The sequence below is a fragment of the Pleurodeles waltl genome, chromosome 8, assembly GCF_031143425.1.
Source record: "Pleurodeles waltl isolate 20211129_DDA chromosome 8, aPleWal1.hap1.20221129, whole genome shotgun sequence".
NCBI lineage: Eukaryota > Metazoa > Chordata > Amphibia > Caudata > Salamandridae > Pleurodeles > Pleurodeles waltl.
The window spans coordinates 259,953,808-259,966,841 of record NC_090447.1 but is presented as its reverse complement, the minus strand read 5'-3'; the positions used below and the strand labels follow the sequence as shown (position 1 = coordinate 259,966,841).

At 44.2% G+C, this 13,034-nt stretch overlaps 1 protein-coding gene across 2 annotated transcripts in view; it reads left to right on the top strand.

Moving 5' to 3' along the window:
• The window catches only part of RBM11 (RNA binding motif protein 11), a 112,273-nt gene that overhangs the window by 75,713 nt on the left and 23,526 nt on the right, over positions 1–13,034 (top strand). For both annotated transcript variants that reach the window (XM_069203124.1, XM_069203125.1), the window contains exon 4: positions 6,923–7,022. In XM_069203124.1, coding sequence (XP_069059225.1) covers positions 6,923–7,022 — 100 coding nt within the window. The remainder of the gene's footprint in view (positions 1–6,922; positions 7,023–13,034) is intronic.

Sequence of the window (13,034 nt, the reverse complement as noted above, 5' to 3'; positions counted from 1 at the left end):
AGGTAGTGCACCCATAGGTGCACTGCTGAGGTGCCCAGTGTAATTTTAAAGGCAGGCCTGCCTTGCTGGCTGCTTTTAAATTAAAGTTATATGCAAATTCGACTTTGGAATTAAAAGTAGTTCCAAAGTCTTAAACTACCTTATTTTTACATATATGTCACCCCTAAGGTGTGCCCTATGTCCCCCTAGGGCTCGGTGCCATGTAACTATAAGCAGGGACTTTATAAAAATAGTTTTATAAGCCCTGGTGAGGTAAAAACAGCCACATTCATTTTCCCCTCATTGTAGTAAATAGCCTCCATAGGCTAGAATGGAGAGACTTTATTTTAATTTTTTAAGTCTCCTTAAATGATGCATACCAAAGAATTTGGTATCAAATTAATTGTTGTAATAAATCGCACAACTTCCAGTTGTTGGATTTAATATAACTTGTTCAGGTAAAGAGTTTTAAACTTTACCTGAAAAGTTGCCAGTTTCAGCCCTGCATTGTTTTTGCTGCTGTGCTTTGATTGGCCAGCCTCTAGCAGCTTGGCCAAGCTGCCTTGATGAGGTGTGAAGTGGCCTGGCTTCACACAAAGGAATGTGCCTGTCGGAAGGAATCTCCCCTCAGCAGATGGTGAGACAGGAAGGGGGGAGGACTGCCAATCTGGTCTTCAAAGGCAGAGAAGGACATTTGGAGCAACCAGCAACACCCCCACATCCTGCAACCCCAGACAACTAGGTGCCCCCTTGATTAGATTAGGAGAGGGGTGTGTTTATGATTTTTAGCCACATCAGTGGGTGGGCTCAGCCAGATGTAACCTCCAAAAATCAGATTTAGCCATGATGGATTTTTAGAGAATGTTGCCTCCTGCGATTGATTTTTGCCACACTTCCCAGGAAGTGGTCATCACGGGGGAAGGACCCTGCACCTGATTGGAGAACCAGGAACCCCCCTGCTTTTCACCCAGGAGCAAGGATAAAACTGGCAGACCTGCACCCACACCTCAGTTCCCTACCACATCCAACAAGGAAGAACAACAGAAGAAGAAGGACTGCCCTGCTGGACCCCTGGCCTGCACCTGGAACCTGTACTCAGAAGGACTGCACCAGCTGCACACTTGGGCTTTACCACAAGAAGGACTTTGCCTTGCTTCAACTGGTTCAAGGAGGGACTCCATGTTTGCTACAGGTGAAAAATTGCTATCCAGAGTCCTCTGCACCAACTCCTGAAGAAAGTGACCAGCTGACCACTGTCCAGTGGCCAAAAAGAAGTTTGCACCAGGTGCATTCTGGGAGTTGTAGTCTGCACCCCCCAAGGACCATCTCAGAACTTCTGGACCCTTGGGGTGAGCTGTGGACCCCAAAAGAACCTCAAAAGGACATCTGGGAGAAGCCCCAGAAGTTTGGAGAAGTTTGGACAACTTTTGTAAAAAAAAAAAGCTCCATAGAGGGACCGACCTGCCGCGGCAACTCTAGCTGGCTTGCCTCAACCGCGACCCGGCCTGATTTGCTGGTTCATCCCGGTGAAGAAAATCTCTGAAAGAGAGACTAAGTCCGAACGTAAAAAGTTGACCGGGACCTCCCAGCCAGCGTATCCGAGGAGGGCTCCATGGACGTCTGATCAAGATCCAGGTTTACCCCAGTCGAAGGATTTTCACCTCGAAAAAACTACTAAGTCCGAAGGTAAAAATCTCCACCGAGGATTACAGCATCGCGAATCTGGAGAAGGGCTCCAGGAGGTCGGATTGGACTGCATTTTCGTCCCACTGAAGAAAGTCTTCGAAAAAGAGACTAAGTGTGAAGGTAAACTTTTAACCGAGGCCTCCCGTGGCCTGTAGCCAAGCAGGGCTCCATCGCGGTCAGCCTGAAACTTTGACTTTGCCCCGGTCGAGGTGCAACCAGATGACCCGATTGGCGCTTTTTGTTTCTAGGTGCTAAAAAAAAAAATATATATAAAAAAAATCATATCTCCGGTTCCCCTTATCTGATTTTATTCGTTTTGGTGTCATTTTAAAGATAAAAATATTTTCTAAATTGGTTTTGGATTTTTAAACTGTTACCTGTGGTTTATTTAATTACTGTTTTGTGATATTTGAATGCTTTTCTGTCTCCTAAGTTAAGCCTTGACGCTCGTTGCCAAGCTACCAAGGGTTGAGCTGGGTTTAATTTACTGAGACCTAACTGGACCTTAGTGGAGGTTAGTGGCCTATACCTACCTGCCCTTACCAATAACCCATTTTCCAACAAAGGGAGAAACGCTGGCTCATTGTACAGTTTCCCTTCATGATTTATGAGTGCTCTATAGCAATTTTGTTTTATGCATATTAGGCTTTAATGGCTAGCCTGATTGTTGTGTTTTCTTTTGAAAGCTACAGACAACTGTAGCCTGTGATACTTAGTTATGAGGGCCTGCTTCGATCCCTCAAAATATGTCACCCTTAGGTGTCAGTGCTTCGTAGTGACTGCCAAATAAGATGTTTTCCACATGATGCCCTCAAACCAGCGGAGACCCACGGTAGATCAAAGGCACCTGCAGTGCAGCACAGTGACTTACTGAGAGAATCCAAAAAAGTTGAGCGAGCCCCTGCAGCCATCTGAAGTGCTCTAGATATGGGCTCATTGCATCTGCACATCAAATTCCAAGTGAAGCCGGTAACTGTTGAACTCTCACCAGTGCCTCATGCATTGAAATGAAATGGAATGGGACAAAGTCATACATTTAAAGAGACAGTTCTGTGGCATTTATAAAGACTGACATATGGTCCACAGAACCATGGAAACTGCTTGTGCATTCCATAGTAAGCCTACACCTGAGCTGTTTAACCTGATATGCTTCTGTTTAGACATTTAGACATTGTAAACATGTAGAATGTCAGTTCTCTTTGTGTGTGCCTCCAAACAACCTTGGCATGCATGAGTAACAATGCGAAAGGGGTAAGGACTGTTTCAGTGGCTTCCCAGGGGAGTCAAAGTGTCATGTTCAGGTTGACCTAATCACCATCTTCTCGGGTGAGGTACTGTGAGATAGCCAGGAGTCAGGCCTACAGTCACTCATGGTGTGGATAGACCTAAGTAGGAATCGCATAACAACATCCGTCCATCACCCAGTTCTGTACCAGCCCATAAACCAGCCATCACCAATTGAACAGGCATGGAATAACTAAAAAGGTCTGCTACATAGCGCTGGCTAATTGGAGTATTCTAATTTAGTCCACGATTTCAGGTCCCAACTAACTATATACTGTGACCACTTAATTTACATCTCCCAAATACATTCAAACCTGTGATGATGGAAACAAGTCCATCCCAGCTGTTCTTCCCACCATTTCTCTGTCCAACAATAAATGATCAGGACCTTAAACCTTTAAATAAAATATCAGACCCCTAGGGTAGATTCCAGCTAAATGGACTAGGATTATAAAAACATTCTCTAAAGGAATCTGCAGAGCTGCCCAAAGCTGTACGCTTACTGAAAACCATAAACTGTGTGTCTTTCTCTCACACCTCTTCAGCCACACTACTGCTAAGTGCTGCATCCCAGAGCATGATTATTGCACCTCAGGAGTCTTCACACATGACAAGGAAACACTCCCCACATAGGATCAGGAACAAAGACAACACCCTTCCAACCCCATACTCTACAGTGTATAAAATGCTGTACATGTAGGCAACCATTTCACTATCCCACATAGAGGTAAAAAGCTCTAAATAAATGTTGCAATACCATATACTCTCATTATATATGTTTCACAGTTTTACAAATCTTCAGATGTGTGCGGCTTATAGGCTGCTACATTTTGTGATGCAATATGGCACTAACATCAAGCATGGCCCAATTTACTGTGGACCAGTTCTTATATTGTGGACAGTTATTACTCCCAACATAAAACTATTTATGTAATTTGTCCTGTTTCCTGAAATGCAGCATAATATTTGAATTACCAAATTACATACGCAAAATGCCAACCTAGTCCAGCTGTTTTTTGTAGTATCTTTCTAGATTGCCCTTATGATCATTACTCTGGCACAAATGGGAATTTCCTCATGAATCGTGAGATAAAATACAGAAGGAGTAATTTTCCCTTTTTACATTTCAACAGAAAAGCATAGCGAACGTGAATGAGATAACTGTTCCTGGAAATCTGTGCACATGTTCCTCATTCTGAGTAGAAAATCTCTAAATGTGGTGGTCGTACTGCAATGGGAAAATATTGCATCCTGTGTCATCTGTATTTACCCGGTGCCCTCAATATTAGTTGTCCAGTTAAAGAGATACATTTTCGCCAGCCCCAGACTTACCAATCTAGGGGTACTGGTAACAATGGCAGTGGGAAAAATACAGCCTTTTAGAAATTTGTCCCTGTAGGTTTACTAAGAAATGAAGAACTACTGATGGAAACAGTTATTCCAGGTCTGTTGTCAGCAGCCACAATTTCTGAGTGTACGTATAGAAATCTGACGTTCCTGTAGATGGCACCATTCTGAATAGGCTGGTTTCTACTGTTTGCTGTTGGTGTGCGATGTTCATTGGTTTGCCACAGAATTGATGTGTAAAGCTTACTTATTAGCAGTTGGATGTCTTCATAGGCCTGTGTTTCCAATACTGCAACCCCTTGGCAGGAGCACGTTTTCTCAGTTAATCATATGTAAATTGTTTCGAACTGGCCCATTTTGCAGGGTTAGCGCTGAACATTTTGCCTTCTTCCACTTGCCAGGACCAACCCTTCCCTTTTACTACATGTAGGTCATCCCTAAACTAGGCCCAAGGCAGCCCCATCGGCAGGTATGCAGTTTATTTAAAAGGTAGGAAATGTACTGGTGTGGTTTACATGATTTGATAGTGAAATGCTGCTAAACTCGTGTTTCACTATTGCAATGTCTCTCTCTCCCATATGGTAACATGGAGATTACCTTGATATCTTTTACGTGTAATTTCCCATTGGGAACAGATAGCGATTTGAAGTTTGGGGTCTCTAAATTCATAATTTAAAAATACATCTTTTGGTGAGAATGGTTTTTGAATTGTTGTTTTGAAAGTGACACTTTTAGAAAGTAGGCATTTTCTTGCTTAACCATTCTGTGCCTCTTCCGGTCTGTGGAATACACAACTGGGTCAATATGACAGTTTCGGTATTTGTGTATTCACTCTAGACAGTCACACAAAGGGAGCTGAGGTGTGCCCTGCATATCCTGATGGTCTTCCTGAGCTAAAGCGGGGGAGGAGCTGACACTTGCACCTGAATAGGGCTGTGCCTGTCTTTACACAAGGCAGTCTCCAACCCACTAGAGTGTGTCTGGGGCAAGGGCATGAAAAGGCAGGGTCTTGTTTCTCTGCAGAGACTTCTCTTTGAAGTTTGCCTACTTTAAACACAGAAATGTGTATAAGTACTGGACCTCTGACCTCACATAGTTAGAACTCTTCTTGATTGAGGACATTCTGCCAGGAAGAAGAGCTAGATGCTGTAGAAGGGACTGCCACTCCGCCTGTTGCTTTGTTGTGCTGGCCTGCTTTTTGCTGCTTCTGTCCTGGGAGTGAAAGGACTGAGCTTTCTACATCCTGCTTTCCAAGGTTCTCCAAGCTCTTGAAATGAGCTTGCCTCCTGTTAAGAAGACTCAGGGCCATCAAAGACTTCACCTACCAGCACCTGGGCTCTTTTGCTGAGAGTCCTGGCTTGCAAGTGGTGCCAAATTCAGTTCCTGGGCCCTTCAAAGTGAGCTTTGGCGCAACTAAGAAGAAACTAAGCACATCGACTCCAGGTCAACTTTGGAACCAGTGCCACTCACTGACGACACCCCGCCTCCTGCACCAGAGCCATGGTCCCTGCTCAGTGCAACGACCGTGACCTACAACACAGGCCACATACTGCTGCAGTGCCTGTGAAGTCCCGCCACAGCGTCAGTCCCGAGTGTTGTGTCCCTGACATCCAGGACACCTGACTCCACCGCAGCACCTGTGGCCCCGTGGTGTGATCGCAACACCACAAAGTCAACACCTGGCATCTTGACTTGCTGGATTCATTGACGCCACCAGGTCGTTACGAACTGACGTCTCACCACCAATGCCGCGTCACCTCCTTTGCAACTGTAAGGAACTGCCCCCAACCTCTCCTGCCTAGCAGTAAGGAACAAACACCTCACCTCCCTAGTAGCAGTAAGGAACTGATGCCACACTGGCTCCAGTGACGCCTCACCTTCCTGACTCTGTGGAGTATTTTTGCTTCCTCATCGTTTTCCAAAGTACTGTACCTGGGGTCCGTGTGACTCCATGAACAACACACACTTCTTCACAAGTGGCAGCACTGTTGGGAACAACTTCGTCAAGACGCCATGACAGCTTCAGTTGGAGCTAACGTGTTTCTAAGCGCTTTACTAAGATTTAATCTTTGAAAATTCATGTCTTTACTTGTGTATGCTGGAGTAAATATTGGCTATTGCGCTTGGTCAGGGTGCATACCACTGCCAACTAGAGACCCCATTTCCAACATAAATCAAACAAAGTATGTTGCCAATTGCCACCTGGAGAGAGTCTAGTGCACTACAGTTAGATGAAAGTTAGCACCTTTTTTATTTATTTATTTGCAATTTTATATAGTGCAGACATGGCCCGAAGACATCAGAGGGTTTTACAACACACAGAATATTGAGTTACATCAGGTAGCATTAATAATAATTATACGCCAACGTTTACGTCAATGTAAGTATACAGGAATTACAACAGGAGACAGAGACAGCAATAGAGTGGAGGACATCAACAGCTTATCAGCTGTAGGAGACGTAGTTAAAAACATAAATCTTATTTTGTTTTTGTCTGTTTTGCCGAGTTAATGGATAGAGCATTCTGTTTTAGGGATAAGACTTATTTATATGTACAAAGACAATATTATTTATATTTTCTGACAAAACTTTAAAAGAATATTTTGCATGTTTCTTGCTTCCTTAGTAATGAATGGCCGTCTGTCAATTTGGCGTTTCCACCTTTCCATGGATCATCACAGGAAGCTGCTTCTTTCTACCCACCCCCTTTCTTTTTCCAAGGAGCGGTAAGTCTGTTCTCATTGCAAATTTTACATTTCTAAGCTGTGCACACATGACATATGCTGCTGAGAACAAAACATTTTGCATCTACATACTATTGCTAAGACATGCTGGGTTGAACATGAACGTGGGCCTATTGTCAGCACCCAAAGAGCCTGATTCACAAAGATAACTTACACTTTTGAGTAAGTTTACATTTTTGAGTAAGTTTATGCTATGTCTTATGTGCTGTAGTGCAGCTTGCTCATGGCATCTAAGGCTCATGATGCCTCCGCTCTGATCTGCTTGTGCCTACCGTTGGTGAAATGTTGAGTATGGGTGGAGAGGCAGTTGGAGGTGAGCTCCTGATGTCGCGGGCCACTGGGCATTACATATTTATACTTAATTACGGGTGATTTATGGCAGCATTCCCAGCACCCCACAAATATGTTCTCTGCTGAAGAAGGGACTAACCCAGAAACACATGTGTCCAGAGATGCACAGTAAAGGCTGTACCTACTTAAAGGTGAAATATTTAAAAATTAATGGAGTTCGTTTTTTGAAGATACTACATCTACCATGATGCAATGGGGCAGATTAATTGCTGGGATGTCAGGCAGGTGCGCTCCTAACTGTTTGTGACATATTTATACTTAACTTGACAAAAACACTTCTGTACATCAAGGAACAGTGCCAGTGTCCTATCTCCCCACAACAGTTTACTAGTATTTGGTATTCACAAACTGAACTTTTGTAGTAACTTACACTTTTGTAACAACTTACAATTGTATAGCAAGTCAAGCACTACATATGGCCAATCACTGGTGCTGCAACACCCTTCCAAACAAAATATGGGGCTAGGGACTTAAAACCCCATAGGAAATAATGTTAAGTTAAATTATTTGGAAATATAAATAAACATAAGTTAATGTTAAAGTATATAAAAATAGTACATATTTATTAATTATAAAATATTTAAACTATTTTGAATTTAAAAAATGTAGCAATAACTGTTTACACTTAACAATATTACATTTATTGTTCAATTGTATTTTACATTCAAAATAGGTTATTAAATATTTCATAATTATCATCATCATCGATACTTTATTTGATTGAATTTAACAATCATAAAAGCCGTTGTACATAAAAACAATATTCAAAAAAAGCAAATACAAATTATGTATAAATATAAATATAAATACGACGAGGTAAAAGAATAAAAAAGTTAAAAGGGATCAATAAACAGTTCAGTTAAAACAGGAAGGATACTCAATATAAGGCTTAAGAAATCTCACTGATTTGCCTCAAGGTGTAATCTGGTCTTAACCCCTTAGCTGCTGGGCCTTTCCCCCCCCAGTGCTGAGCCCTTTTTTGGCTATTTGGGGTAGTTCGCGCTTAGGGCTTCATAACTTTTTGTCCACATAAGCTAACCACGCCAAATTTGCGTCCTTTTTTTCCAACATCCTAGGGATTCTAATGGTACCCAGAGTTGGTGGTTTCCCCTGGAGGAGACCAAGAAAATAGCCAAAATACAGTGAAAAGTTAGTTTTTTCCAAAAAAATGGGAAAAAAGGGCTGCCGAAGAAGGCTTGTGGTTTTTTCCCTGAAAATGCCATCAACAAAGGGTTTCTGGTGCTGAAATCACTATCTTCCCACCTTTCAGGAACGGGCAGACTTGAATCAGAAAACCAAATTTTTCAACACAAATTTGGCATTTTACTGGGACATACCCCATTTCTACTATATTTGGTGCTTTCAGCCTCCTTCCAGTTAGTGACAGGAATGGGTGTGAAACCAATGCTGGATCCCGGAATGCTAAACATTTCTGAAAACTAGACAAAATTCTGAATTCAGCAAGGGGTAATTTGTGTAGATCCTACAAGGTTTTCCTACAGAAAATAACAGCTGAAATAAAAAAATATTGAAATTGAGCTGAAAACAACAGCCATTTTTCTTTATGTTTTACTCTGTAACTTTTTCCTGCGATGTCAGATTTCTGAAAGCAATATACCGTTTTGTCTGCTGGACTCTTCTGGTTGCGGGGATATAAAGGGCTTGTAGGTTCATCAAGAACCCTAGGTACCCAGAGCCAATAAATGAGCTGCACCCTGCAGTTGGTTTTCATTCTATACTGGGTATACAGCAATTCATTTGCTGAAATATGAAGAGTGAAAAAGAGGTATCAAGAAAACCTTTGCATTTCCAAAATGGGATCAAGATAAGGTTTTGAGGAGCAGTGGTTATTTGCACATCGCTGAATTCCGAGGTGCCCATACTAGCATGTGAATTGCAGGGCATTTCTCAAATAGACGTCTTTTTTACACACTCTCTTATATTTGGAAGGAAAAAATGTAGAGAAAGATAAGGGGCAATAACACTTGTTTTGCTATTCTGTGTTCCCCCAAGTCTCCCGATAAAAATGATACCTCACTTGTGTGGGTAGGCCTAGTGCCCGCGACAGGAAATGCCCCAAAACACAACATGGACACATCCTATTTTTTTTATAGAAAACACAGCTGTTTTTTCCAAAGTGCCTACCTGTAGATTTTGGCCTCTAGCTCAGCCGGCACATAGGGAAACCTACCAAACCTGTGCATTTCTGAAAACTAGAGACCTAGGGGAATCCAAGGAGGGGTGACTTGCGGGGCTCGGACCAGGTTCTGTTACCCAGAATCCTTTGCAAACCTCAAAAAGTGGCTAAAAAAACAAGTTTTCCTCACATTTGGTGACAGAAAGTTCTGGAATCTGAGAGGAGCCACAAATTTCCTTCCACCTGGCGTTCCCCCAAGTCTCCCAATAAAAATGATACCTCACTTGTGTGGGTAGGCCTAGCGCCCGCGACAGGAAACGCCCCAAAGCGCAACGTGGACACATCAAAATTTTTGGAAGAAAACAGAGGTGTTTTTTGAGAAGTGCCTACCTGTAGATTTTGGCCTCTAGCTCAGCCGGCACCTAGGGAAACCTACCAAACCTGTGCATTTCTGAAAACTAGAGACCTAGCGCAATCCAAGGAGGGGTGACTCGCGGGGCTCGGACCAGGTTCTGTTACCCAGAATCCTTTGCAAACCTCAAAAAGTGGCTAAAAAACAAGTTTTCCTCACATTTCGGTGACAGAAAGTTCTGGAATCTGAGAGGAGCCACAAATCTCCTTCCACCCGGCGTTCCCCCAAGTCTCCCGATAAAAATGATACCTCACTTGTGTGGGTAGGCCTAGCGCCCGCGACAGGAAACGCCCCAAAGCACAAGGTGGACACATCATATTTTTTTTATAGAAAACACAGCTGTTTTTTCCAAAGTGCCTACCTGTAGATTTTGGCCTCTAGCTCAGCCGGCACATAGGGAAACCTACCAAACCTGTGCATTTCTGAAAACTAGAGACCTAGGGGAATCCAAGGAGGGGTGACTTGCGGGGCTCGGACCAGGTTCTGTTACCCAGAATCCTTTGCAAACCTCAAAAAGTGGCTAAAAAAACAAGTTTTCCTCACATTTCGGTGACAGAAAGTTCTGGAATCTGAGAGGAGCCACAAATTTCCTTCCACCCGGCGTTCCCCTAAGTCTCCCGATAAAAATGATACCTCACTTGTGTGGGTAGGCCTAGCGCCCGCGACAGGAAATGCCCCAAAACAGAACGTGGACACATCACATTTTTTCATAGAAAACAGTGCCTACCTGTGGATTTTGGCCTCTAGCTCAGCCGGCACCTGGGGAAACCTAGCAAACCAGCACATTTTTGAAAACTAGAAACCCAGGGGAATCCAAGATGAGGTGACTTGTGGGGCTCGGACCAGGTTCTGTTACACAGAATCCTTTGCAAACCTCAAAATGTGGCTAAAATACCACGTTTTCCACACATTTCGGTGACAGAAAGTTCTGGAATCTGAGGGGAGCCACAAATTTCCTTCCACCCAGCGTTCCCCCAAGTCTCCCGATAAATATGATACCTCACTTGTGTGGTTAGGCCTGGTGCCTGCGACAGGAATAGATCACACAACGGTCAATGTTGGTCCTTACGTGAGGCACCTGTTGACCCTGGGGGGATCCATTCCTGACACAGGCACTAGGTGTAGGCACTCAAGTGGGGTAGTGTTTTTATCAGGACAGGTGAGGAGTCACTGGGTGGTAGGAATGTTGTGGATCCCAGCATATTCCTGTAGTTTGTGTGACAGAAATGCGAGAAAAATAGAGGTTTTTTTCAACATTTCAGCTTTGCAGGGTATTCTGGGTAAGAAAACTTTGGGGAATCCACACAAGTCACACCTCTGTGGACTCCCCCGAATGTCTAGTTTCCAGAAATGTTTGGGTTTAGTGTGTTTCTCTATATGGCCGCCGAATCCAGGACCAAAAACACAGGTGCCTGCCTTACAAAACCAGTTTGTTTTGCCATAGACAATTTTGATGTCTCCACAATATGATTTGGGTGGTGGAATTTGGGGCTGAACTAAATTGGTGAGCTCCCAAGAGAGCACTCTCTCTCTGCTTGCCGCCGCATTCACCTGCTCTCTGGGTTGGCCTAACCCACTATTACCCAGTTGCACGAACAGCTTGCGAAGGGACAGCAGGACTGTCCTCATCACCTCCCTCATAATGTACTGGAAGAGGAGTTTTCGAATGGGACTCCTCTGACTGAAAAATCACTCCCAGAGTCTGCGCCATTGTCCTATCCCTCAGATGCTGTCTCAGTATCTGATGTCTCAGTCTCTGATCCTATGTCAGAGCGGTCCTCTATAACCCGAGTGCAGGCAGCAGTCATCCATCAAGATGCCATCTCTGCTATTGGCTAAACTGTTGCTCTAAAACACTAGCCTACGTAGACAGTCACAAAATAGATGGTGTGTGTGAGATACGTGCAACAGTAGAGGCCACCTTACCTGCGCTTTTTCCCTCAATCAGCACGTACTTTCAAGACACTCAAAAAACACCTTGTCACATACCATTCGTCACAGTCTTTAGCACCTCCTGCGCCCAGTCCAACAATCATTATTGGTGCTCCCACTCCCTCCTCCTCGGATTCCCTCATTACCACCCAGCAAAAGTGCCCTTCATCTCTCCATAGACTTTACTAATGTACTCAGCTATTTACATAAAATACAGATGTGCTCTTTGCAGTAGGCATATAAACCTTCTGCGCTTCTTTATGGCACTAAAACTGCCACTAGACAAGTCGGACCCTTTTCCCCCCAGGGAAACCACACACATATTGACAAAAGTGATGTATATATGACAGCCAACCACCTGAAACTCAACTCAAGCAAAACCGAAATAATCCTCTTTGGCCCTCACCAAAAAAACCTGGGACCCCCCATGGTGGCCCACCACGCTAGGCCCTGCACCCACCCCCGCCAACTACGCACGCAACCTCAGCATCATCCTAGACTCCTCCCTCTCTATGACCCAACAAATCAACGCTCTTACCTCCTCATGCTTCAACAAACTCCGTATACTGAAAAACATTCAAATGGATCCCCACAGAGACCAGAAAAACTGTCACTCACGCACTCATCAGCAGCAGGCTTGATTACAGAAACGCCCTCTACGCCGGCACCACTCTAAAACTCAAGTGCAAACTACACGCATCCAGAACTCAGCAGCACGACTCATCCTCGACCTCCACCGACACGAACACATCTCTCCACACCTCAAATCCCTCCACTGGCTCCCCATTGACAAAAGGATCACCTTCAAGATCCTCATCCTCACACACAAATCACTCCACAACACAGGCCCTGCCTACCTCAACGAGAGTCACCTTCCACACCCCCACACGAAACGTCCGTTCAGCTGACCTCTCTCTCGCCTCTGACCCCCGCATCAAACACACCACCACCGGGGGCAGATCCTTCTCCTACATTGCACCCAAAACATGGAACGCACTCACAACCCACATTCGCAAGACCCAAAACCTACTTCTTTTCAGGAAGGGCCTCAAAACCTGGCTTTTTGAACAGTGAACCTCCTAGCCCCTTTCCCTCCCCCCCGTCCCCCCCCAGCGCCTTCAGACCCTCACAGGTGAGTAGCGCGCTTTATAAATCTCTTTGA